Here is a 27,538-nt window from a genome sequence, read left to right on the forward strand (position 1 = left end):
TCCTGTTATGTCAGCATTAATTTGCATTTTTTTCATTACAATAACAGCGATAGTTTTTGATAAAAATCTTCCAGACAATTTTATACTTCGAAAAAAAAAGAAAAAAAAATCCCAATAATTAGTTTCATTTTATCAAAATAATTACTGTTTTTCGTTTTATTTTATCAAAATAATTAGTGTTTTTCATTTTAATCAACATTGAAAGATATTTCCTATAGATTAAGCTGATGAAATCTGTATATACAAAAGGCACAAACAGACTAATTTGTACAAAAAACACTATTTGACTCTGCTTTATCAGTGAACACCTAAATTAAATGTATAATGAAATACGTTTTCCGGCCCACCCCTCTGAACTTTTCGATGCCATAATCTTCCGAAATACCGGCATGACACATTTTTTTTTCATTTTTTTCCTTTTTTCTGTTTTTTCGAACGGCTTGCAGATTCACGCAGCCAGCGCGTTGCCAGCATATGTTATTCACGTGACTTTGGCATGCCTACCATTAGAGTGTAGAACAAAAAAAAAAAAAATAAATAAAAATATATAAACCTACTCTTGAAATCACATGAATTGCGTTGCTTTTGAAATGAATGTTGATTTTTTTATTGCGAAAAGTTTATTTTTTTTGGTCTGTATATACATACTTATAAAGCCTAAGCAAACAATTAACAGGTGCGATAATGTCGGCACATATATTTGCTTTTCTTATGGCCACACTATCTAAATAATAATAAATTAAATAAATACGAGTATGTACACTTACCGGCAGCAAATGTGGTAATCATTTAATTTGTATAAAGTGTGTTGGTAATTAAGATAGATTGGCATACAGGCATACACTTATGCTATGCTATGCTGTGCTGTGTTATGTTTTGCTATTAAAAATAAATAAAGTTTATGTGCAAAAATACAAATTGCATTTATGCATTTGCAAAAATACAATTGCATTTATGTACGCATGTATTTTTAGAACAGCTTCATGGAGTACATATGTGCTTTCTATTCGCACTAGCTCGAGGTAGTTTTAAGCTATTCTCCCAGCTTTGGGGTATAGCGAACAGATAGAGTTAGGATAACAAATTTTTGTTCTCAAGTTTGTTGTTGCTTTCAGATGTTAATTTCGTGAGAAGAGAGAAAAGCTCAAAAAAGCTCTTATTGTAAATTATTTAAGCTTTTTACGAAAATGAATGGAAATAAAGGACTTTGTGACGGGCGCTAGATATAATACATTTATAATAAACTAGAGGACCCGACAGACGTTGTCGTGCATGATATTTCAAGCTATTAGCTATTATAATTGGATAGAAGATTTAGTACACCGACTATAGCGACATCCAATTATAAAACATTTCCCAATTAGAAAGCAATTTTATAAACCTTTAGGCGGTTTCTATATAGTAACAATGGCTCCATCTATTTTTGGCGAATATAAAATATCAAAAAAATTAGAAATTTAAAATTAATTAAATTAAAAGTATTAATAAGGATTTAGTATTTTAATGAAAAGTAAATATATTACTGAAATTCACCCGAAAATACATTTATATTAACCCTTTCATGCCCAATTATGTAGACTTATTTGCTGCGCAAGCTTACAGTTACCTTTTCTGATATGAGTATTATTTAAAAAATAAATTTAATGAGAAAAGTGTAAAAATAATTTAATTTGTGCCAATAACCAACATCCTGTAACTAATGAACCAGGATACATAGGGCTTTGAAATTTTTATCACTTCATATTTGAGTTAAGACTTACATATGTATATATATCTGTCCTAAAAAATGTTAGCTCCGCCCATTTTAATTCGGGCATAGAGGGTTAAAAGGCTTCAATAATCGTTATATAATAAAAAATTCAACATTAATATTACGGAATGTTCATTCCATGTGCTATTCCATCTTTCTCTCTCCATTATACATATGTATGTATGCCCAAGAATAATAAATGCGTCTCTCACAATCTCTATCTTTCTGCGATCGAAGAATACTCTCTTTGTGGTGCGATGAACAAAGCTTTTATGCTGCCTTCTACATACATATGTTAGCTATAACTATGGCGGCAACGAAAGCTCCAATAGGATATTCGAAGCTATAAAGCTCTATGCCTAAAACACATGTTGAAACTATTTGGCATCACTAACCAAATGCTCGAAAAAGTCACACTTTCTCTCGAAATATGTATATTGAGCAAGACATGAAAATCTACTGAATTCTTAATAGAGAAAATAAAAATGAAGTAAATAAAAAATTTAGAAGATTAAGTCTGTATTAATATAGTATATGTTGGAGTCTATATAATTATCTTATTCGGAGAATTCAGATTCAAACTGATACAGAACTTTTTTTTTAATTATATAACTTTAATTTTATTTGTGATAAACATAACCATAAAACTGAGATAACATGATATTATGGTTGTAAATTCTAGAAAGTTCGGCACTTGTGGTTGGAGACATCTGTCGTGAGCTTTTTGTAGTATAGTATAGAGATAATTAGCTGAAAAAGGCTTAAGCTTAGTCATTCTAAAATAAGCCTATTTATTACTATTTCAGTGTCGAAAGTAGGTTGTAACAAATTCAACAAATGTTATACTTGTTGCGTAGCCTCGGTGAACACCCACATTTTAACTACGCAGTTTCGGACCACACTTTCTAGTACTAAACTTACAGTAAATTAGTTTCTTTAAAGAAAGAAAGGGGCAAAACATTTGTAAATTATATAATAAATAATTAAAAGTTATAAAAAAATTATACCAACAAAAACCTTAAATATAAAAATTCGAAAATAATAGCTTAACCTTTTTGAGTAATGAAAGAGAGACTTTAGAGGTTATGAAAGCACAAATAATTAATTTTCAATTTAGTTGGAGTAGTGGTTAGTTAATTGTTATTTCTCTTAATATAAAAATGAATTAAATACTATTTTTTTAGGTTTTAAAAATGCCTCAGTTTATGAATATACTATACACTTTAATAATAATATACTTCGATTAATTAAATAATTTGAAATAAATTTGAATATAAAAGTATTCGAAAATCCCAAAATTTTTCTTTAATATTACTATTCAAACAGTTATTTAAAAGTAAAAAATAAATATCAATTCCAAAATTTATCTTTTAAAAAGTCTAGTCAAATATTTTTATTGAATTTTTTTTTAATATTCAAGCATTTTTTGTTTAATCAATTTATTATATATGTAAATTAACCAATAGAATAACATTTTAATTTTTTTTCAAAACATTTTTTTTTCGAGTAATAGATTAATAATTAAAATAAATTAATTAAATAAATATTACTTTATAAATTAAATAAAATAAAAATTAATTTAAAAAAATTGGTAAATCAGTCAAATTTGTTTGGAAAATTAAAAAAAATAAATAAATCTAAAAAACTAACTTTATTTCTCGTAACATTCGTACATATTAATGAGCTAATTAATATTATTACTATGTTAAATTAATAATAATGAATAACTAATTCTATAAATTAATGATATTATATATATTCACCAGAATTTTTTATTTCAGACACTCACCTTTCCAAAAAAAAAAATCCTTTAATAGTTTTTAATCAATATACATATGCACATTCATATGCCACGAAATCATTTTCAATTTATCAGCTTAAAGGATCTGTTATAAGTTTTTTTTTGTTTAAATGTTCAACTCATTATTTGAGTCACATTATTATTTGTCGAATACACGAATTTAGTTTTCATTATCATCACCAGACACTTAAAAAACTTTGGCTGCGCGTTTATTGAAATTGTGAAATTTCTTTGCAAATTTATTATTAATTAAATAGCGCGTGCACACCTTTTAGCCTCTACCAAAAAAAAAAATATTTCTTTTAATTTTATTTTTAGTGTTGCTTGATATTTTTGGTTTACTTTATTTTATTTATATTGCATTTGTTAATCTGCTTAATCCTTGTGTGTGGCTAGTGTTGCTTGTTTTTACTATTTATTTAGCTTGTTGTTGCTTGGCTTTGTTATGCAAACACATATATTTATTAAATAATATATATGTATGTTTGTTTGTATGTTTTTTATTATTATTTTTAATTGTCACTTTTCTAATTAGTCTACTAATTTGTAGAAATTTTTTGTTTTTTATTATTATTTTTTACAACAATAATTGTGGCACACTTTTGACTTTTACTAATTGTTGTTGCGTTGGAAATCACTTTCAATGAATTGTTGAAAATCAAATGCCGTTTCTATTTATTTCCGAAAGCGTAACAACACGTCCAAACGCTGGGATCTCCTACGAGTGAATAATTTGCGAGATGACTTCCCCGGCGTACATTGGACACAAGCAGACTCTGTGTGAATTAGCTGTTGGCTGTTCGCTGTTCGTAGGCTCAAAAGCAGCAGCAGTGGCAGTGGCAGCGGCAGCGGTAGTGGCAGCAACACCAATGCTAATCAAAAATATTTATATAAGTGAGCTTGTGTGTGTGCTTCAATCAGCAACTGTCGAAGCGCCTACTCGGGGGCTTTCTAACATCGCGTTAATACGAACAGCAGCCGCAACAGCTCGTCAATACAAAACAAAAAAATAAAAAAAAAAGAATTGGTACAACAAAAAATCAAGTACAGCGTGCTAGTACGAGCACAACAACAACAATAACACACGAAGCTCTGCAGTTATCAGCATGAGCGTGTGCGCCGGACGCATTGCGGGTGTGAAAAGCGTAACAAGTTTGTCTTGATAAGGCCAAATCGGGCGTCGATACATATACACAGCCATACAGACACACATATAGCACATATACAAACATACATACATATATATATATGTATGTAGAGAAATGTGTGCGTGCGTTTGTATGCCGATAAGTGTGTTGGCAAGTTATTGCTCTTTGACTGTAGAGTGGGCAGCGCATGTGAACTATGATCGCTGTCGTCACAAATCGCATGTCTTGCATGTATGTACATTGCACAATAGACCGATAGTTTAATCGTTTCAATGATTTATGATGAATTAGTCAATGACTGATAGCATCCGCTGGTGGTTGATGGTGGCAAGTACAAACGCACGTTTTTTGGCGTGCGATTAACTGTAATACGCGTTAGCAAATCACCGTCGTGCGGATATAAACAGTTAGAAGTATGAATGAGCGCGTAATTGGAGAACCGTTAGCTGCTGCACGCACAGACACAATCACGCACACGCGTGAACTCTTTCAAAACCGACGAGTAGTGCGCCGAAGTACTTCGTTTGCATACAAGTTTTTCGTAGCACCTTCGTATACACTCGGTCGTAACTCGATCGGCTGTGCGTTCGTTCCAATGTAATCGTTCGCTTCGTCTTAATTCGTATTGTACTTCGTTTTCTGTTGTAGCTAATACATTGGCTGTGCGTTGGGCAACGACTCCCTTAATGCACACACACACACCCATCCACCCACTCGGAGTTGACACAAATTTCGTGCGGCATAAATTAACGCCGGCGTTTAATGTACGCTACCTATAGCCAGCCAGCTCTGCGCATTGCGTCGTAGCAGTGATCTTTGCACCCTTTGCAATCTCAAATCGCAATAGCCGCCACAATAAAAGAATCATAATAATTGTATAAACAAATATGTATTTACACTCATGCATACAAACATACTTATTTATAGGTATTACTCACGATTCTAGGTAATCGTAGATAAAAATTACAATTTCAGCATTCGAATTTTGTGTGTCTTTTCGGCACTTCGCGAGTTGTCAAAATCAAGATTTTAAAGCGAACTAAAATTCGGTTGACTTTTTGCTTCGAAATAGAACAGTCCTTCCACAGTACCCAAGTTACGTTTGAAGTGAGATGCAAAAGAATACTCACTAAAATAACAAAATTCATCCAAAACTCAGCTATAGGAAGTTGAGAGACGATACTAGCCCTGAGGTCGCTGACCATGCCCTAAAGCCTAGTTAAGGAATGCTCTATCAGTGATTATACTTTTTATCGTGTTCTATTGTGGTTTACTACGGGACAGGTGGGCCTCGACTGAGCTGGACAAGCGTTGATCAGTCACTAGCCCTTGCGCAGTCGCCAGATCCTTCTGAACTACGGTGAATCGCAGGAGATCTACTGAGCTCCTCGCCCTCAGTAGTTCACACTTCCTTAACCGCAGGGGTTCTAACTGGCCATCGGAGGAGGACGAGGTGGAATCATCTCATCACTTCCTTCTGGAATGCCCGCCTTTGCGAAATCAAGAAAAAGTTTTCTCGGGTCCCACTTACTCGAGCAAACTCGCGTAATAACGGATATATAAGTGAAAAATCTCTGCATATTTGCAGCAGGTTTAGTGCGCTTTGTCGAATGCTAATACCTAATCAAGAGTGGTTGCTTCACAAGGCACTGTATTTCATAGTCTAAGTGTGTTTCCCTCTGGGGAACAGCCTTACGACCTAACCGAACCTAATCTACGAAAGCTTTAAAAAAAAAAAATCTCTAAAGAATCCTCTTCCAATGTAATTTATCAAAGGGATATAAAGAGGTACTAGAAAATTTACACACGAATAAGGGACTCAGCAATTTTCCGAGTTCGTCCAGGTAGTTTGAAAATTAAACCTTAAAAAAATATACAAATGGCTGAGATGTTGTCAATTTTATCCGAGTTGAGTATTTTTTGGATCTATTCGATACTATATTTTTCGGATCTATTATTTAGACCGTTCGAGAGTTTTTAAATATTTTTTTTTAATAAATGTATGACTATTTTAGGCTGTTACGTCCCAAGGGTAAAGACCGGGTTCATATTCAAATTTTCAATATATGTATGTATGTATGTATATCAGCTCCCTCCTTTTTATGACACACTATTATTTGTCGGCGAAACGTATATTGGATATTTTTGCCAACACTGAACTTTCATTTCCTCAAAATTAACTTAATATTGTCATGAAATTCAAACAGTTTGTTTTTTCATAATCAATGATCCAAGGCGTCTTCAAACCGAACTTGTAAAATTCACCCTTTAATGTAGGTACTACTATTTAGACGTTGATTCATGATATTCCACATTAATATGAATTATGAATAATATCAAATCTCAAGAGGAGGAATACCTTTAAGTTGCTGAGCAGTTAAACTGTAGCTCTAAACCGCGGAGCTTTTAAACTATATTTGGAAGAAAACCTCTGAAACTACGAAGCTTTTAAACACCGGAGCTTTGAGGTGCTTTTTTATATCATAAATAGTTTTGAAGTTTTGGCAATATCAGCCAGAATCACGGTGATCCAATCGAGTTGTACTACTGATAAGTTGATTAACCAACTCAAGCAAAAGCTTGGTCATAATTGTGGGTGAACTTAGTTTTGATAACCGATAGTTATTTAGTTGATAACCGATATCGTAAGAGTATATTGCTGTGATAACTGAGAATAATAATCAGTGACCATAATCGACATCGACGGCAACTGATTATTATTTTTAAATATATCCATTTAAGCTGTCAACGATTTGATGTTGTTTGCTAAATGAATTTTTTTAAACCGTTAGTGCTTTATTACGTTGATTGCGTTTTATTGCTAAAGGTCATTTTGTTCTGTTTTGATACTTTCATAGCTAAGATAAACATTACTAAGTTCACTGTCTGCAGAAACTAGACTTTATCAACTAGGCAATTTGGATCGTAAATATTTATAAACATCCACATTCAACCAAACACCTGTATACAATTTTTAGGTTTAATTAAATAGTTTGCGATAGTTGGAATCGGAAATGCCTACACAAATGACGTGTTGACGATGAAAATCATACCTGCGAGATCGCATATTATGCGTAAACATATCGTACATAACAGAGTTATTAAAGCAAATTTTTAAACTGTTCTAAATTGCCAAAAAAAGGAGTCAAAAATAATCGCAATTTGTACTATGTGCAAAGTCCAGATAAACTCTTTATTGTAGAATAAAATTTTCCATGTTTTTATGATATCAATCAGTTGTTTTTCGATTTCATGTTATCCAAGTCGTTATTTTCATGCTATTGATAATTTATAATTTTTGAACTTATTGGGCAAAATTCAAGAAACTCACTAGATCATATCTAACTTCATGACGTGTCGAAAAGAGGGCGCTCCCAGAAGTTTATTTTAATCTAATCATCAATAGCTTTATTAATTACGTGTATAAAGTTTGGACATGTTCTTCGTATAATAAGGCATTTGAAGTATTCATATGATATATTTTTCCGACTACATTTTTAGTTACATAGTTTAGATTAAGAGCAGAGTTGGAGAACTATCGATGGAACTAAACTGTTGTCAACTATCGATGGCGACGACTATCGATAGTTCTCCACTAATTCTAATTGAGAAACTTATATTTGCGACTTGTTCTCGAACGGGCTGGAAACGGCGGTTCCTTTTGACGACGTGAACTCCAAAGTATAGACCATGTATATCGAGGAAGCGTTTTGAACCCTCCTCAAATTTGCTTTGGCTTTATATCAATTTTAGCCAATTTGCCTGGTTTGAAAAAGGTACACCCTGAGAAACAAGTAGCTGAAATAAATTTATTAGAAACTTGAAATTAGTGCAAAATAAATATAAAGACACTTTTACCTTAAACGTTTTCGTGTTGTTTTAAAAAAATGTATGTGCTCCATTATAGTTTATAACTTCCTCAAGAAGTTGTGGTTTGGAGTTTATCAGAGAATGAATTCCCTTAAGTCTCTGATATCTTTAAACTGGCGAACACGGCGGAAAACTTGGATCGTTAGCATGAACCATCTCTACTGTGTTCAGATTTGGAGTCTGAAGTGGTCAGTTAAGCGAGGAAATACTTTTGATAACCCAAAACTATTTAGTCCCCTCCGACTGATTAATCGTTTTGTTATTCTGCTGAAAAATCAACTCAGGCTCAACAAAAATCTTCTGCAAATATCACCAGAACTTGATCCAACAGCTGCACATAATACTTCAAGTACATTTTCGTAGAAACGAAAGATATTCGTGTGAAGATTCATCTCCAAAGTTTCGTATTTTAGATCTCCAGTATGCTGTTCGGACCATTTAAATTAAAATTTTTCCATCTGAAAAAATTTCAATTTTCCAAAATAGGGTCAAATAAGAAATCTAAAACTAAAAAAACTCTAAAAATGCTTGGAAATTCTGATATATATTATATGCTGATTATATATTGAGGAAGTATATATAGTGGAACGTTTGAGAGAAAGATTCCTTGACAGACTTCTGAACCTTTTTCGCTATGCAACGAGATATATGGGATTTTGATTTTGCTTTGAAGTTGATTACAATTGGACTTCGTCTAATAATTTCCATTTTCATTAAAGAAGAACTCGTTCTGACGAAAGTTCAAAACATCAAAGTGGTGCACTTAACCTTACAAAAGCCAACAGGAAAGGCAATTATGCTTACAAAAAGAATTTTTTAAACAGCTAGTAATAATCATTAAAACAGCTTTAGAAAGTGAGAAGAATTTTGAAAAAATAAAACAAACCGATTTTGTTTACATTTGCGCAGATGCTCCCACAAATTGTAAACAAAAATGTGTGCTTGAAAGCTCCACAGATGCGTTACAAAAGCATATATTTTTAGCTTTAAAGGTCAAAGACTCGGGCCACTCAATGGGACTGCTGTGTAAATTGTAATGAAGTGACACACAATGCAACGATGATGATGCAGCAGCCGAACGGAGATGCTGACGCAGCTGTCGGATATGCGTACGCGGGGGGTGCCAACTGGCACAGTCTTCTTGCCGACAGACCCAGCAAGTATGCGTAAGTGTATAATACATTTGCTTGTAAACATAAAATTAATTGAATGGACTTAGTACCGTAGTTGCGCGCTGTTGAGAGTGCGTCTGATGGGCAATTCGCCGGAGAGTGTACACACAACCATACATTTATATAGATTTATATTGTGTTTGTAGCACGCACAACTGGGGCTTACGTGTAGCACTCACTGCCTGCATGACTCGCCATTGGACTTTGGACTTGCTACGAGCGGGAATTGCCTAAATAGAAAAAAGCTTGAAAAAAAAAAATGAATTTGTAAATAAAAAGCAACGCATTGTGTATGCGCGCCATGCTAATGAATAGAATTGTGCGCCAGACAAGAATGCAGGCTAAACAAAATAACAGCCTTCTGGCTGGGCGAACGACTGCGCAGCGTTTAAGCAAAGCATAAACAAAAACCAAAAAGAAAATAATAAAAAAATAATAAAAATCAAAAAGTCAGAAATTCCCAACAAAGTTCGCTGCTAGCAATTTGAACGTGTGTGTACATATGCTATTTATGTTTTTAGCGTAATCACCCATTCACATACACGCTAATTAATTGCCAATTTGTTTTGCAAACTTTGCGAATTAACACGAATTTCGTATTTCTTAAAAATACTTTCCTATTTGTCTGCCTACGCTTTAGTGACTGCTATGGACTGAACCGTCTTGATTCGGTGTGCATTCATTATCGCAGGGCAAAGGCTTATCGTTTAATTTGCTGTGTCCACTCCGCCTGTACACTGTTCTGCTCCAGTTTCTTTTGAGTTAGTAATCACCTGTTTGACAAGTCACCCACCATAGCCGGCCGGCAACAGCACGCTGCCATACATCCACACACACATATACAAATATATGACTGTGTGCGCAGCATTTGAAGCTGGTAGGCAGGCGCGTTCCAAAGTCTAACGGTAATTTCGTCGCACCGATTGAAGTCGTCGCTTGCTAGTTGGCACGAGCATATTCTTTGAAAGCGCTGATAATTATGTATTTGCTGAATTTAATTGGTGAACACTTAAGAATGATTAATTGTTATTTTTTGTGTTAGCGCTAATCAGCCACCCCCGCACGCATACACTTACATTTTGATTTGTTTGGACAGAAAGAAGTGCAATAAACAAATCGCATATGTCCTTGCAAGTGAATATTCACCTTGCCGCTGCTGCCGCGCGAAGAACAAATCGTGATGATGTCATGACTGCGCCACGTGATCGGCTAGGTACATTGTCGATGGAATATTCCATTTAACGAAATGCAAGCTGTAGCCGTAAGGTAATAATTCATTCCCTTTTTGTATGTATGTATGTATCAGCGAATTTGAGTTCTTTAGTTTTCTATGCATTTTCAAGGTGAAAATTAATTTACATACAATATGTAACAAAATCTTGAAAAGCTATGTAAATAACATGTAATTTGAAGAATATAAAAAATACTTTAATTTTCATTGTTGTTCACTTCTTTGTGGTAATTTTAAATTACAGTACATTACATAGTACTGCAAAGTTAACTGTCAATTAATTAAGGGGTAACATGGATTTCGTGTAGGGACCGAGAGGGTAATCTGGTAACGGATGTCCAGAGCATACTGTGACTATGGAGGGAACACTTCTCCGACCTGCTGAATGGCAGTGAAAGTACAACACCAGGAGATGGCGACCATGAAAAAATTCGAATAGCAATTACCCGCTTGAAGAAAAACAGCGGCGGGCGACCGAGTTATTCAAATACGGCGGCGAAGAACTGATAAGGTGCATGCATCAGCTTCTTTGCAGAATATGGTCGGAAGAAAGCAGGCCCGACGATTGGAATTTCAGTGTGCTCTGCCCAATCCATAAAAAAGGTGACCCCACAATCTGCGCCAATTACCGTGGTATAAGTCTCCTCAATATCGCATATAAGGTTTTGTCGACCGTATTGTGTGAAAGACTAAAGCCCACCGTCAACGAACCGATTGGACCTTATCAGTGTGGCTTTAGATCTGGAAAATCGACGTTGGACCAGATATTCACCATGCGCAAAATCTTGGAAAAGACCCGAGAGAGTAGAATCGATACTCACCATCTTTTCATCGATTTTAAGGCTGCCTTCGATAGCATGAAAAGGAGTTGCCTTTATGCCGCGCGGTCTGAATTTGGTATCCCTGCAAAACTAATACGGCTGTGTATGTTGACGTTGAGCAACACCAAAAGCTCCGTCAGGATCGGGAAGGACCTCTCCGAGCCGTTCGATACCAAACGAGGCTTCAGACAGGGTGACTCACTATCGTGCGACTTCTTCAATCTATTACTGGAAAAAATAATACGAGCTGCAGTGCTAAATAGAGAAGGTACAATCTTCTACAAGAGTGTACAGCTGCTGGCGTATGCCGATGATATTGATATCATCGGAAGCAACAACCGCGCCTTTTGTTCTGCTTTTTCCAGTCTAGATAAAGAAGCGAAGCGTATGGGTCTGGTGGGGAATGAGGACATGACGAAATATCTCCTGTCATCAAACAAACAGTCAGGGCACTCGCGTCTTGGCTCCCACGTCACTGTTGACAGTCATAACTTTGAAGTTGTAGATAATTTCGTCTATCTGGGAACCAGCATTAACATTAACAGCAGAATCACTCTTACCAACAGGTGCTACTATGGACTGAGAAGGCATTTGAAAAGTAAAGTCCTCTCTCGACGAACAAAACCAAACTCTACAAGTCTCTCATCATTCCCGTCCTACTTTACAGTGCAGAAGCGTGGACGATCTCAACATCCGATGAGACGACACTAGGAGTTTTCGAGAGAAAGGTTTTGCGTAAGATTTATGGTCCTCTGAACATTGCCAACGGCGAATACCGCAGACGATGGAACGATGAGCTATATGACGACACAAACATAGTTCAGCGAATGAAAAGACAGCGGCTACGCTGGCTAGGTCATGTTGTACGAATGAATGAAAACAGAGGACGACCTCCACTCCGGTGGAAAGACCAAGTGCAAAGTGACCTGGTTTCACTTGGTGTTTCCAGTTGGCGCCAAAAAGCAAAAAAAGGGGAACGAGTGGCGCGCTCTGGTGGATTCGGCTATAATCGCTTGAAGCGGTTTCTACGCCAAATATATATGTATATATATATAACACATGGATTTCACGACTTCAAAAAATATACCTTTTTAGTATTCTATTAAATTCTACAACATTTCTAGAATATTTATCTAGAATTTCAAGTTAATCCAAGTAATGGTTTTGGAGTTACAGTCTAAAAAAGTTATTCGCTCCAGCATAGCTCGATAGTCACTTAAAACTTGAAAAGCGTGATTATTTAAGATTTTCCGAGGACTACTTATTAGATCTCATGAACTTTTAGACAAGTCTACGAGATAGAGTTTTCAAGATTTTGGATTTTTGTAAAACTTCTACCTAATATATAATTTTCATTTTTTTTTTTTGGCAATAACTAGTCTTAACTAAACTTATTTCAATTCAGATGATCCTGCTGACGTGCTTTTTTACAATGTCTGACGTAAAATGTGTATCTTTGGAAGGCCATGTCAGTATAACCTATGACAAATTTGGCGATTTTCTTGATTTTTTTAAAGAAACTACTCGATAGAATGTTTTAAAGTTTTTTTTGGACACAATATGGTATATTTTCAAAAAAATTTTAAGTTTTTTTTTACAAAAATAACGCAGTTGTGTTCTATCTTCTGAGGTGCCAAAAAAAGTTCCGCAACTGCTGACATGATTCCGGCCAAATGAATATAAAAGATGAAAAAAGGTTATTAAAGTTGAAGATATATATTTGAGAGGTAAACTTGGATGCAAACTGAAACAGAAGAAATAAAATGTTAAGAAGCTAGAACAGCTTAGGATTTTACAATGACTTATGTAGATTGAGATCCCGTTTTTTATAATAAAATAAGAATATTTTTCAGAAGATTTGCCGAAACATTGTGCTAAAACGGCATTATAACTTCTTACACCCAACCACCCTTTTCCTTACTTATCAGAATAAATTGTCAAAGTCAGGTCTTTTTTGAGGCCTCTGGGCTGGCCTAACATCTTATGGCAAAAGCTGCAGTACTTCCAATATGAACTGTGAAAACATAATTTTATAAAATGGTTGTACAACATTCCACTTTTCCATATAAGAAAATTACTTTTCGTATTCATGCAATCTGCAGGATCAGTAATTTAAAGGCTGCATTTAAAATATGTTAACTTTAATTTTAATTTTAATTTTCAGAATCTAGTATAACTCATTGTTATTACAGGTTTTTAAGTATATTATTATATTAATTTTTTGATATTATAGTCATGAATAAAGTCTGGTATTCACGGTTACGTAAGAAGTTTTATTATCTTACTATTTTTAACCACATTACGGACATCTGGAAATGTTTATACATATATTAGTATACTCAGAACCAGTTACAGAGCTCATTTTCCGTCATTTTTCTTGTCTGCCTGAATTTCTATATCTTTGTATTGGCGAATCTTATTCCGCCTTTTTGTTTTGTTCGCCAAATATGTATAGCTAACTTTTCCAACTGTCGATTACTTGCCCACCCTCAACTACACTTCTTAGTGACTAATCTTTAGTAGAGACTTAAGCTGTTCTTTTTAAGCTACAGTCTAGCCATAGAACTGTTACCAACTGTCCAGAATCTGCACTCTCATATTCTTTTACAGTAATTCTCTTAATTGGCACACTTCGTAATTTCATTTAAATATGTTTAGCCTTTAATCACTCTTAATTGCATATAAGTATACTCATTATATATTCTCTTAAAAGTAAATTTGTTTTAATTTCTTTGCGGATGTTTGAGAGTACATAGTCTCGCTTATTCTTCGCTCGCTATGGCCATACGAGTATAGTGGGTGTTATCAGTATATCAATGTAAAAACAACAAAGCGATTAAAATTGGCTTTGAGGTTAAGTACGCTGTCTGTGAAGTTTTTGATTTATTAACCGCTTATTTAGTTCCTTTTTCAACTCGCACGTATTTACCCGTAAACATATACATATATTTTAAGAACAAAGCTTTTAATGTAAATTATAAATATTTTTGTCTTTAACATAGCCTAAAAATATCAAGAAGTAATATAAATCTGAAGACAGAAATTGAAAAATGAAATTGTGTTTCTTTCGGAATAAAATTTACCTTTTAAAAATATTACATATAAAATTCATGACAGAAGAAATCGGATGTATCCATCCGGCCATCAGAAAAATTCAATAATTAAATGAGGTTTTATCTGGAAAAGGATGAAAATCTGTTGACTATACACATATGTATATCGGTAAATATATAAACTACATGATGTCATTAAACGGGAATGTTTTCTTCAGCAGTGCCTTCATGTACAAAAATAAAAAAGTGAGAAAATGCCATCCGTCACTCTTGAAATCCAGAAACTCCCCAAAAGTCCAAAGATTTCGGTCTAAAGTAGAAATGGAGTTGGACAAGTCATGACATCCGGAAACAATTCGATGAATACTCCAAGACCAGAATTTTACGGAGTATCGCGAGCAAGAAGCTGTTGATTAATATTCGGCTCGGTTAAAATTTTTTAAGAAGCATTTACACAATGATACACATTTTTGGATTTATTCGGTGAGGACTGATGTCATATTATAGCCAGTGTCGCCCGGTGTCGGAAAGCTACATTTCGAGAAATCAACTATGGACAAATCTTAATATCTTGAAATCTGGAAGGACAAAATTTGATTTAGAAGTGAACATGTACACTGAGAGTTCGGGATGATTTCCGTTTTTACAGGACAATGTTCCAAAACGCATTTGAGTATTGTACAGACATGGCTGATTTGAATTGCCATGTGTTGCAACTCCCAACCAGTCACCAGACAATAATATCATCTAGATTTCCGTTCTTTGACTTCGACTTGGGATAGATATCTCAATAAATCTGGATGAGAAAATAGAAATTGGCATAATCTTGATTTGATGTCAAAAATGGAAAATAGTTTATTCGTCCTCCCCTCTTTCATATACCAAACGTAATAACTTTCTTATCTTTGTTTGACTTTAAAAGGACAGTACCATAAGAAATTAGCCTTCAAAAGAAAGCCGATATTTTATTAAAAATATGATTTATTTTTCAGAATAGATACAGTTACATTCTCTCTAATGCCTCAAGTTCTTTAACTCGTTTTCATCTAGAGTTCTGTCTCCATGGAGGCAGTTACCTCCTCATTCCGCTGAAATGTCGGCGATTCGGCGCTAATTTATATCACACCGTGGAAGTTTGAGAAAATGATGGTCTTTTCTATCTTTTTCATCGATAGAAGAGTCTTCGCCTTCAAGGAAATAGGTTCGCCAGTTGAAGTCCACTGTTCTTTTTTGACCTCTGCTATGTACTAGAAGGTGAAGTTGCGCGATATCTTCAAACGGCGGACTGCCAAAACAAGATTTGTTATGTTATCCTTCTCGTGGTGGTTAAACTATTAAGTCGCTATGTAGTCTCACACAGAGAGCTAGTGAAACCAAATCAAAAAAAAAACGATTCTCATATTTCTGACTAATACTTTCGTAACGTTTTCTATGTGACTTGAATCAGACGTTTCTGTTATTTCCGGGCAATTTTGCGGCAGTGTGCACTTAGCGAGAAGTACTTAACCGTTTAAATATTATGTTTAGGCGCCATTGTACAAAATTCCCTGGCGGGATCCCAATTTACACACAAAGGAAACTACATACTATTTATAAATACTTCCCTATCAGCAAAAATATTTAAATAAAATATATATAAAATGTATGTATTCATATCACCAAATCTCAATTTTATTCAAACGATTGCAACATTTTAGTTGGAAATTACATCAGTCTAGTTTTCTTGATTAAGACAGATCTTGATTGCGGATGAAAATGAAAACCTTTTTATGCAGACCTTAGTAACAAATATTAAAACTCGACTTCCTACACGTACCACAGTGAAGTAGTGGGTGGACTTGAGTACCACGGTAATAAAATATAATTGAAAAAAAAAAAAATAAACAAAAATAATAATAAGAAAGGTAGTACCGAATTCTGCTGAAACCGGAATCACATGATTTTGAACAATATACCTAGTGATTATAGTAACTAAAATATTTGTACTGTGTGAAGTCGATGATAGAGGAAATTTTAACGGAACCTCGATGAAGGTCTAAATCGATATCTTCATATATATATTATTGATATATACAGAATAAAGTCGGTTGGAAGCACCAAGATCCTACTTCGGTATACTGGGCAAATTAAATCGAAATGAATATTAAGAATATAGTTTCACTCAATTTTGTATCATAAATTAAATATATTTGATTTTCATACAACTGAAGAATGAAAATTGTTGTATTTGGCTGAGATCTCCAAAGAAAAACCCACCAAGTTTCATCAACATATTTTAATGTTTACACAAATTATCGCTTACATGGAGAGGCGAACGCATAAGGAATCCGAAAATAAAGTCGTCTCACGGATTAAAGGCATTCAGAAATCAATTAGTCCTATCAACTTGATCAGTTTGTAACATATAAACTCTATATCTATCTCTCTAAGTTCTAAAAAAACTATTATACGCTGTACAACTTGTTGCTAGAGTATAAAAATAATTGTATAATATTTTTGCTTATCGTCCTAATTTGTTAACTACTGCACGAGTAGCAATTAAATGCAGACAGCTTTTGATAATTATGATAATAAATCTATTTGTAGATATGTATGACAAACTGTTTGCGATTCAAGGTTGATACATATATAATTATAAGTTTCTTTTCTATATTTGAACTTATATATCTATATTTTATTTTAGAAATAAAAGCGCATACAGGAAGTCATAGAGCAACACATGTCACGAATTTATAGTGGGTGATAAACCCACTTAAAAATTATCAAAACTGAAGAGCGAAAATGCTTTAATAAATGAGTTTGATGACAACAGCTTGCAACCAAAAACACTAACACTTAACCGCTTTACCGTTATATTTTTTAATTCCTGATACAGTAAGGACTTTTATTAAAAAGTTTTGTTAAATTTGTTGGAATAGTTTTTGTTTGATGTCTGCGCCTGACGTGAATTTTAATAGTTTATGAGGCTTCACTAACGATATCTCCTCTAACTTATCGTATTGCCCCTAAGTACCTGAAACGCTGCCTCGCTAAAGCAGGACAAACGCACATGAGATGTTCCACTGTTTTCTTGGTCCCCCGCTCTTGACACTTTCTGCATTCCTCCTGATCTGACAGCCCCATCTTATAGGCATGTGTCGCTACTAGGCTGTGACCGGTAATAATGCCAACCATGGTCCTACAGCCCTTTCTATCAAGCGCCAGTAAGAGCCTTGTATACTTTTGATCTACCGTTTTGCACATAACCTTTGCAGTTTTAAACCCCGGTAGATACTTCCAGCGAGATTTGAGTTTTCTTGCCATGCACATGTCTATGTCGTCATACAGAATGTGAATGGATTTACCGATGTCGATCCTGTTTCTGGGTGACCAAGTTGAAAATTTTTCTTACACTGCGTCTACACGATTCAAGCTCCTTGTTCCACCAAGCGGGTCTCGTTTTGCGTTAGGGCCGTAGCATAGAACAAGCGGAATAATAAGCCTTAATAAGAGCACTGCAGAGGAGATTCAAACCCTCCTCTAACTGTGGAGAGTTGAACGCGCACGGTCTAAGTCTTTTACCAAACAGTATCTGTCGGTATCGTTCCCCGTTTGTAATTCTGAGGTTTCTTCTACCCTCACGTCTAGCTTTAACCTCAGTTCTAATAGAGAAGCGTATATATCTATGGTCAGAGAAAGACGGTGTACTTAGCACCCTCCAGTTCTCTACCTTTGTACCACCGCTGGTGTAAAGTGTAATGTCTAAGGACGTTTTTCGAGGTGGGTCCTATATAGGTAGGTGCCTCCCCTCGGTTTGCTATCACTAGATTACTTATTAAGATAAAGCTTAATAGGGACTCACCTCTTGAATTTATATCTTGGCTTCCCCAAACCGTATGGTGGGCGATAGCGTCAGCGCCAACTACCAGCCTCTGCTTCCTTCTGCTGAATGTAGCCGCCAGCCTTCGGAGTTTTGCAGTCGGTGCCTCGCCGTCATATGGCAAGTAACAGGATGCAAGGAATTTGAGCTCATCCTTGCAATCCTTTACCGCCACCACCGTCAGGTCATCTGTGGAGAGATTTAAGTTAGCATGGGAATACAGCTTTTTGTTTACCAGTATCGCCGTTCTTACCTTGTTAATAATAATCGGGGTATATGTAAGTTGTGTAGTTAGGTGACTTTAGTCCAGCGACATGTTACCCGATGCTATCCATGGTTCTTGGACTAAAGCCACGTCGTAGCCGCCCATCTCTAGATTGAGAAGGACTCGGCAGAGGCGATCTTACTTCTGTGGAGGTTCACCTGAAGTACCGCCAGCTCCTGGTTCATTAACCTCAGAATGCTGAGCAGGTGACCCCTCCACCTCTTGCAAGACTTGTGAAGTCGCCATTATCTCTTCAATTCCAAGATCTTTCTCGACTTCACCTTTCTCCAGCGTGTTTTCATTGCCGTCCGCTGGGTGGCGCTTTTTGAGGCGGAGGAACACGCTTCCAACTCCCCACGCCATTTTCCCGAATCTGGCATATAAAATATCGTCAGCCGCCTTATTAATTTGGAGTATGTAGCTCTGGCCTCCTTCTGAGTTTGCAGTTTTAACCACGCTCAGTACTCTCCAATCACTGGTCGGCACGTCCGGATTTTGTCGCTGTAGCAGCCGAAGTGCATGTTCCGGTTTTACTACGCGAGGTATCACAACCTTCGCCTTGGGAACCGTCGGAATGCTGCTTCTATCCACAACCTCTAGTTTCGCATCCTTCCACAGGTTTGGAAGCGTTCTCACCGCTTTCTTCACCCATGTCAACGACGGGTCGTCCTTGCATTTAAGGATTTTGACGCCTCCAAGCCACCCCGCTCCATCAAACGTTGGCATTGGTTCGCTTGGATCGGCGTCCATCCTCGAGAAGAGCGCTTCTAGTAGCTTCATTTCGACAACTTTCCACCGCTCCTGCGTCATCTGTCCCAGCGGGTTACTGCGGTCAATGAGAGCCACGATCAAGTGTCGCTTTGCCACCTCATTAGCTGCCGCCGCTGCTCTGGACGTTGTCGGCTTGACGTCCGCGTGCTTGACTTTTGGCTTCTCAGCCTCGTCCTTCGTCTTCATTTTCTTAGTTGGCGCTTTCGGTTCGCTCTCTGTCGACCGTTGCCTCTTTTCAGCAATATGCTCCTCGATTCGGTTAGCAAATGCTGAGTTCAAGGAATGACACCAACTGCGTGAGGCAAAATGCGCTCGGCCGCTTTTCACCTCCTCTCTGGCCCAAGCCAACCGCTTCGTCTCCTCTTCGCTTAGGTTGGTCTTGCCTTCGAGTCGGTTACAAATGCCGACCGCCGCCTTGTATCGCGATTTGGCTTTCAACCCCTCCTTGCTGGGCTTCTTCCGGGGCCCTCTCTTGTTGCCAGAGTTGGCGCCCACGGTCGAATGCTGCGGAGAGCGAAGAAGGTATTCTTCTTTATCAGTGTTTATGCTCACAGCACTTTCTGGGTCCGAATCTCCAGGAATTGCGGCACCCGCGCGTTGCAGAGCTGACCTGGCAGTAGCAGTAAAACCACCGCAACCTGCTCCCGTTGCAGTGGAGGTGTGGCCGCTGGCGACACAGCTTGAAAAATCGCTGTGCCCGCCGGTGGTAGCAGCCTCGTCTCCCACCGACGTTTGGGCTGATATCCCAGCCCGCTGTTCTTCGTCTTTGGCGTCCATAGTGAGTTTTAAAATTCGGGGTTCTCTACCCCTAGCGTTTTATACCTACCGCCAGGTACCTCACTGGCAATGGCTGATGTGCTCACGCCTCCAACACATTATGAGGATGTATTAGAGATAGCATTCCAACATATGATGATGGATGGGGGAGTACATCAGCCTTAGCTAGATGGCGTCTGCCTGCACTGCCGTGGCTTAGGTTGTCATATACAGCTTGAGACCCCAGCAGTGTAAGCAGCGCCACCCATTGCCCAGTCGACACCCGCGCGGAGGATATAGCCAAGAGGAATTTTTGTCGACCTCATCCTAAACGATGACTACTACTCAGGGAACGTGAGAGGGCACTCCATTCTGGTATCGGAACTGGTCTATGCGTGGCCTGCGGGTCTGTCAGACCAAGCTAACCTAACCTAACCTTTTGTTTGGTGCCCTTTTGAAGGTGGAAGTTCGAAAACAACATTTTCGGCATATTTTACTGTTTTACTATCAAGAGAGTAGAAATGCAGTTCAGCCAAAGCGAAAATTATGTGTTGAGAACAAATAGGGTGTATTGACCGAACACCAATGCCATAATTGGTTCACAAAATTTCGTTTCGTCAATTTCGATCTTGAGGATGCACAACTTCCTCGAAAGCCTCTTGAAGCAGATGCAAATCTTCGAATAAAAACTCAAGAGATTACTGAAAAATAAATTTTTCTAACGCGATCGTTGGAGGATGGAGTCATATGTAGATGTTCACATAAGTGAGGAAAGTTTCTGACCGTCATTCACTTGGGAGTGGCCTGGAACGATTATTTGCATGTAGCTGAAGCAACACACGACTTCCGGTCTTAGACCAAGTATCCCCTGGTTAGCCAACAGACATCCGTTTGGAGGCGAGCTAAAGTGAGAAGATGAAACCCGCTTATGCGGTTGTACGTAGGGTTAGGGATCCACCACATAAAAAAATTCCCCAATGAAAACGAAACAACAGCCTCGGATGAGAGACTCCAATTTTGATGACGACCACTGCAAACGTATTAAGGACTACGATTTAAGTGCATGCACCTGGAATGGCCGGACCCTTAATTGGAAAGCTGACTCTGCCCAGGTTGGCATCACCGCAACCTAAGAAATGCGATGGACGGGACAAGGATAGAAGAAGGTGGGTCCTTGTGACATCTACTACAGCGGCCATATAAATTTGTGGTGGGAGAGAGACTACGTCGGCGAGTCATGGAATTCACTCCGGTGGATGAACGTCTAGCGTCCGCTTAATTGCGCCCACGCCCCGACGGAAGATAAGGACGATGTAATCAAAGATACCTTCTATGAGCAACTAGCCTCCTATTATTCGGATTATTACTTGCTCCGATTTCTGAAAATTCAAGATCAACATTTTTATGAGCGTGGAATTTCACGACTATGATTCTATAATAATATAACATAGATTTCTTTACATGCATCACACATTTTGAAGAGATTCTTTTAACGTCTCACAGAATTGGTCAGCGTCCGCCTGTTTTTCGCAAACTTTTATACAAGGCTTGACCAGTTTTTTCTTCTATTTGTATTATACAAGTGGATTTGTTTCATAAAAAGAGGCCTACAGATTGTAGATTCTAACTTTTAGATTCAGTGACTATAAATTTTCATACTTTGTCCGGACGGAGATATGGCCTCTTCTTGTATCAGTAATCCGAAACTATTCAAGCAATGACTTTTGTTACAATAACTTCATAGAATGAGATAGTGAGATCGATCATAAAATGAAACCAATTATATAGACTAAAAAATATTAGACCATTGACCCTTCTATATATATGTATATACATATACTGATTTATATTGTAATCGTATCAGAATAACAAAACCTTCCGAAAAGCTAAAACATCCGATGTTTTGTCCTTGTAAATTAATTTTTAAACTTTTACTGATTTATGCGCCAAATTTACGTCAGCAAATTTCACTTCTACTATTTTTAGTGTGAATGTAATAAAGTAACGCATTATAATCTTATTAAAAAATATGACAAACGCTATTAAACATTTTTGAAATATGTAATATACAAACAACAAAAAGTATCTAGTCATCAAGCACGACGACGAGGCTAAAAGGGTTCAATAATCTTCGGCGATGGAAAATACCCAAAGTAAATAATTGACCACCCGGACACTAAATACGCACTTAAGGAACTGTTTGTATGTAAATATCATGTAAGATCTACACACATACATATATGAAAAGGTGATAATGGGCCGGCCAGCGCAATTAACCCTTCAAAGAATTGTGCTATATTTGACAGCGTGAACACTGCGTGTCCATAAGACAACAAAACAGTCGAGATAATGTTTACGTGTATTTGTTGTGCAAATAGTTACACTATCTCTCCACCAGCTTCAAGTAGAATACACGCAGAGTACTTGAGGGCCCAGCTGCGAGAGAAGATGCTAATCTGCCGAAAAATCAACACTTGTGAATAGCTTAATCAGCACAACTCTATAGTTTGGGAATCGTAAAAAAATTCGCATGTTGCTTGCGTGCGAGCTCACCCACTCGTGTACAAATAACATACATATGTATGTAAATATTTCATTATTTATTCGTCAGTGTATACGCACTGATAACAAAAATACTTTTAATAAAGTGCGTAAGTGTGCCAATGGGAAATTGCGCAAATAATTGTCACTCCACATTTAATGATTGTGAAAATTTGATTGGCAACCAGAATTAAGTTTTTTTTTTTCATTAGCGAAGGTGAAACCCCTATGATAAATATCTTTTGTGTTGATAGATTTCGTAATGTTAAAAATATTGATGGTGATGAGTTCGCACCATAACGGTGTGATTATTTCATCTTTCATGACCCAAACTCATCTTACTCGGAAATGGCAGTATTGCAGATAGTACGTGGGCAACCTTCCCGAACCTGCAAGGGTGTAATATCTTCTATGTTGTTGTAGTTTTTGTAACGATAAATAATTTTGAGGAATGCCGCCGATTTGACAGTCCTTGGGCGGATAAAAATCAGGGTCCCTTCCTGTTTCTTCTTCTAGGTGCATAAATTCTTTGAATCTTCTATGTCATCTGCTAGATTTGCTTACTTGCTAGTGCTTCATCACTGGATAAATTTGGATTTTTAGTTTCGCTTACAATCTTTCGTCTATACAACTACATAATATCCGTTGAATTTAAAAGAAATATAACACAAACCATTAAGGCAACTCAAAGTTAATTTCAAAAGCCGCTAATAAAATACCAGTAATTAAATATTGGTTACATTTAAAATTGTAAATATTCAATTTATTCTTTGTTTTCACAATTAACATAATACTTGTATTTACCTGCAACGCTCATTAGTGTCTAACTTAAATTCTCTTTAACTGAGTTTTTCTCACTTAATATTAATTATACTTTAACTAAATGTTTTTGCAAATTTGAAAACAAGCTTAAAGTAATCTATATAATATCAAAAGATATTAAATCTATACTTACTTACGAAAATATAAAAAATATATTATCAGATTCTTTTTGCTTAGTTTTCCGAACGTGTGTTGGTATTTTGCAATAAACTCCGTCTTTTCTTCATCTGCTTGGAAGACTCGAGTGAACGTCTTTTTCTATGTTTTATACGCTCCTCTAATTGAAATTGCAAAACATCTGGCTTTGTATGCAGCGAGAATTGTATTTCTGGCATATTATACGATGCGAGTAGAAAATTTATGCGTACACGATCCTCCGCTATTTGTTGTAATAATGCCTTAGTCTCATCTGATGCAAGGAACTCGGCGCAAGCATCAGTTGAATCTTTAACACTTTTACTCGTCTGCGGTTTATTGTTAAGAATTTTCGGTGCGATCTTCTGCAATTTTGGCGACTTATTCTGTTGGACACCGTCGTTATTTGAGTTTGTTTTGTTTTTGACTTTCGATGACCGCTTTTCTTCATCATCATCCAGTGATATAGTTTCAAATTCTATTTCAGGGCTTGCACATAGAGGATGATGCATACTTTTGCGACGACTGCGTTTACTTTGTTGTTGCAGCGCAGCGTTTGATGTACCAGCTGCAACTGTGCTACTGGCATCATTATTTGTAGTCGGACTGTTTTGTACAGCTGCAACCACTGGATGTTCGGTGGTATTTAAAGATGAAACACTCGAAATCTTTAACGGCGGAGGAGACTTGCTGGTAGAAGGCACGTCTTCCGGTGGCAAAACTTTACATTCTGTAATATGTGTAGCTGCAGCAGAGGAAAGCACGCTTCTAGTTGACGTGATTGGTACGGAATTCACTTCATTAACACCTTCAAGTTTTTCCGATTCTTCCTCAGAATCAGAAATCTCTATCACTTTCGACATAATAATTCAATATATTTAACTTAATTAAAATTTATTTAATTTATTTTCATGAACGCCACTTTTTGTTTATCAAATATTTTACAAAGCGTAATCTACAACAACTGACAATCAGCTGTTAGCCAAGGCGCAAACCAGAAAAAATATCCCAGCTGGGATATTCAGTACAAACATATTGCCAGACTTATACAAAATTTTTTTGGTGAACATAATTTGTAATCACAAAAATGTTAAAAAATGTAGAATATTAAAGCAATTGAAAATCATTGATGTCGCACAATATTAATAAAAGATCGAATATAAAAAAAATTTTAAATTTTAATAATTCTTTATTGTTAATTTTTTGTTAAATTATATAATAAATTGGAACTACTAAACTATAATTATGTCAAAAATAATAAACTTATATAACATTATTAACAAATAATTAATTCTTAAAAAATTTTGTGAATGTGCTGACTGAATCCCCTAAACATTTGACTCAGACAGTATTTAAATAAATTTTAGTCCTATTGTGAAATAGTGTGGCAACTCCAGCAGTATTGCTTCAAAATTGACTTCCGTATTTTGAAAATAATTCTTTTACACAATTAAATTGTTTCATTTGAATTTTTTAATATTGTAGGGGTACATAGTAGAGGTAAGTTGAAAGCTGAAGAGTAATGTCCGATGATTGATTCACTAGGACATGGCAAATATAGACACCATTATATACAGAAAAGTAGTAAAAATGTAAATGTGTAATTTAAAAACAAATTTAATAATGTAATTCTGTGGTTGAATAGCTTATTATTCTACAATTTATTGCTGTTCTTGATTATATTATCAATACATATACATATGTATGTCCTTTGTTTGAATGTATTCTACTATTGCGGCTAAGACAATGTATTTATTTTTCCTACATAATTTATTATTATTATTATTATTGTAAGCTATATTTCTAGGACAATTATTACGCTTCTTTACAAAATAATAATTTTACATAATACCGCTTTATTGTTTATGTTGTGAACTTTGGCAAAATTGTCAAAAGCGTAAAGGAATGCATAGCATTCCGTACAAATTCATAGGCCACAAATGCGACGCGTCCGTAACTCTTCGGCGTTTCCAGACGCGCGTAGTAGTTTAGCATTTCCAGTACGAATAGCAGTGGAAGACGTTTGACTAGTACGATTTTGCTTTCGAAACTGTAAAGATGTGTTATAATTATAGGTAAATTGTTTGTAATTTCCAAATATTACTTTTTACCTTTTATAGAGTGGCAATGAGAGCACTACACCTGTTAGATATCCAAAATCGCGTGCCAGCACGAAAATCGAACTATCCTCATGGCGCATTTGTGTTGGGTCCATACACCACTTGAAAGCCTGCAACACACAGAGTTAGATATAAACGAGAGTGCTTCTGGTATTCAATAATGTCCACACATACCATGCGCACCGACCAATGCGGATCCATATCAATACGCAGCATGCCAAAATAAATTATCACAGGGGAAATACTAAGGCAGCAAAGTATCAGGACTGCCTTAAAGCGACAAAGTGAATATAAACTTTTGGCGTATTTCTGGAATGTGCGTAGTGTCAATAACGCCAAAAAGCATGACAATAGGCATTGATGTGGAAATTGTGCAGCCAAATAAATGCGACTTATAGACATGCCTGCGCCGGCTAGTATAACCCCGAGCATACAAAATGCGCGCAGATGTCGCTTAGGCAACTGCAGACGCTGCCAACAAGCGGGCAGTATCGTTAAAGCTAACAAATAAACGGTTGTGCTGATTGACACCAAATGGCTCGAAGGAAACGCGGCTGTTGTTTCACAAGTGCCTTGATGTTGCTGCAGTGTCGTGTTAACATTATATTCACGCAGCCACCAGTATGGACGATTCGCCGGCACGGACCTAGCAATAAGTGAAGTAAGTATAGCTTATGTAAAGTGCGAAATGCTTTAATTAACAGTAAATACCATTTGATTAGTGAGGATAAAGCATTCATCACACCTAGCGCGCTTACAAGCAGCACCATAAGCTGCTGGCTGAACACTCCTATTAACGGCACATAGATATCCAGTAGTTTTGCTGGCGTCAAATGCTCGCTGAGTAGCAGCAGTGCCGGGGCTACAGGCGCAAAGCTGTAAGAAAGTAGGTAAGTGTGGTTATATAAGGTTTACACTTTCTTATTGGATTATTGACTTACAATTTTTGCACCCATTGTATGATGTACAACTCCTCATGGTAGAGTGTTGATAATGGACTTTCTAATATTGATTCCAGCATATTATTTAAGGTAAAATTAAGTAAATTTGTGCAGTGAAATTAGCATTATTTATTTGCTCGACTTGCTTGTCAAAAACTGTGTACGTTTTGCCTTGACATTTTGTGGACATGCGCATTAATTATTTGAAAACAACCTCATGCACTGTTATCTCGGAGAGAGTTCTTCGTAAATGGGACGAATTTGAGTTTTTATTCGGTTTATGCTTATTAACCCCGCTATATAATCAAAATAATTTACGAAAATGATTTAAGTCGTTACAACAACAACACTTAAAAGATAACAGGTTAGGTTAGGTTAGGTATGAAGGCTGTTTCCCTATAAAGTGGGAGACCCACTTAGACTATCGAGAGCAGTCCTTTGTGATGCCGTAAAAATTCAACCCCCTCACTTATTTACGAACC

The 27,538-nt window shown here is 36.4% G+C and overlaps 4 protein-coding genes and 1 long non-coding RNA gene across 9 annotated transcripts in view; 1 reads left to right on the plus strand and 4 right to left on the minus strand.

Moving 5' to 3' along the window:
• LOC105216479 (growth/differentiation factor 8) overlaps positions 1 to 18,894 on the minus strand; it is a 34,023-nt gene extending 15,129 nt beyond the window's left edge. The window contains exon 1 of one of the 2 annotated variants that reach the window (XM_054226498.1): positions 18,688 to 18,894. The gene's annotated coding sequence lies outside the window, so the exon portion shown is untranslated. Of the gene's footprint in view, positions 1 to 3,539; positions 4,323 to 18,687 lie in introns of those variants that run through there. The other variant, XM_054226496.1, reaches the window with a different exon arrangement.
• Positions 8,820 to 24,970, minus strand: LOC105216481 (uncharacterized). Its single transcript, XM_011190994.3, has 2 exons — positions 23,994 to 24,970; positions 8,820 to 9,027 (listed from the first exon to the last, which is right to left on the minus strand). Exon 1 carries the CDS (start codon positions 24,856 to 24,858, stop codon positions 24,034 to 24,036), a length of 825 nt encoding a protein of 274 aa, XP_011189296.1. The 5' UTR covers positions 24,859 to 24,970; the 3' UTR covers positions 8,820 to 9,027; positions 23,994 to 24,033.
• LOC105216480 (uncharacterized) lies at positions 19,109 to 19,927 on the minus strand. Its single transcript, XM_054227423.1, has one exon. The coding sequence runs from the start codon at positions 19,925 to 19,927 to the stop codon at positions 19,109 to 19,111; it is 819 nt and encodes a 272-aa protein (XP_054083398.1).
• A 401-nt stretch (positions 24,971 to 25,371) lies between the features above and the next one.
• Positions 25,372 to 27,538, plus strand: part of LOC114804478 (uncharacterized) — a 92,989-nt gene continuing 90,822 nt past the window's right edge. For 3 of the 4 annotated variants that reach the window (XR_003752663.2, XR_008470240.1, XR_008470239.1), the window contains exons 1-3: positions 25,372 to 25,495; positions 26,116 to 26,776; positions 26,838 to 27,005. This is a non-coding gene — a long non-coding RNA (uncharacterized LOC114804478). The remainder of the gene's footprint in view (positions 25,496 to 26,115; positions 26,777 to 26,837; positions 27,006 to 27,538) is intronic. The other variant, XR_008470238.1, reaches the window with a different exon arrangement.
• On the minus strand, positions 25,671 to 27,371 carry LOC105216482 (glucose-6-phosphatase catalytic subunit 1). Its single transcript, XM_011190995.3, has 5 exons — positions 27,057 to 27,371; positions 26,827 to 26,991; positions 26,290 to 26,761; positions 26,107 to 26,225; positions 25,671 to 26,045 (listed from the first exon to the last, which is right to left on the minus strand). The coding sequence occupies exons 1-5, from the start codon at positions 27,134 to 27,136 to the stop codon at positions 25,859 to 25,861; spliced, it is 1,023 nt and encodes a 340-aa protein (XP_011189297.1). The 5' UTR covers positions 27,137 to 27,371; the 3' UTR covers positions 25,671 to 25,858.

This window comes from Zeugodacus cucurbitae, chromosome 3 (assembly GCF_028554725.1).
Source record: "Zeugodacus cucurbitae isolate PBARC_wt_2022May chromosome 3, idZeuCucr1.2, whole genome shotgun sequence".
In the NCBI taxonomy this organism is placed as follows: domain Eukaryota; kingdom Metazoa; phylum Arthropoda; class Insecta; order Diptera; family Tephritidae; genus Zeugodacus; species Zeugodacus cucurbitae.

Bases quoted from the DNA above. Each gene is read 5' to 3' on its own strand.
- LOC105216480 (XM_054227423.1), bottom strand. From the start codon at position 19,927: ATGAAGACGAAGGACGAGGCTGAGAAGCCAAAAGTCAAGCACGCGGAC.
- LOC105216481 (XM_011190994.3), bottom strand. From the start codon at position 24,858: ATGTCGAAAGTGATAGAGATTTCTGATTCTGAGGAAGAATCGGAAAAA.
- LOC105216482 (XM_011190995.3), bottom strand. From the start codon at position 27,136: ATGCTGGAATCAATATTAGAAAGTCCATTATCAACACTCTACCATGAG. The intron at 26,226-26,289 runs GTATGTGTGGAC...TGTGTGTTGCAG, and splicing joins CGCATTGGTCGGTGCGCATG to GCTTTCAAGTGGTGTATGGA. The intron at 26,046-26,106 runs GTAAAAAGTAAT...ACATCTTTACAG, and splicing joins TCATTGCCACTCTATAAAAG to TTTCGAAAGCAAAATCGTAC.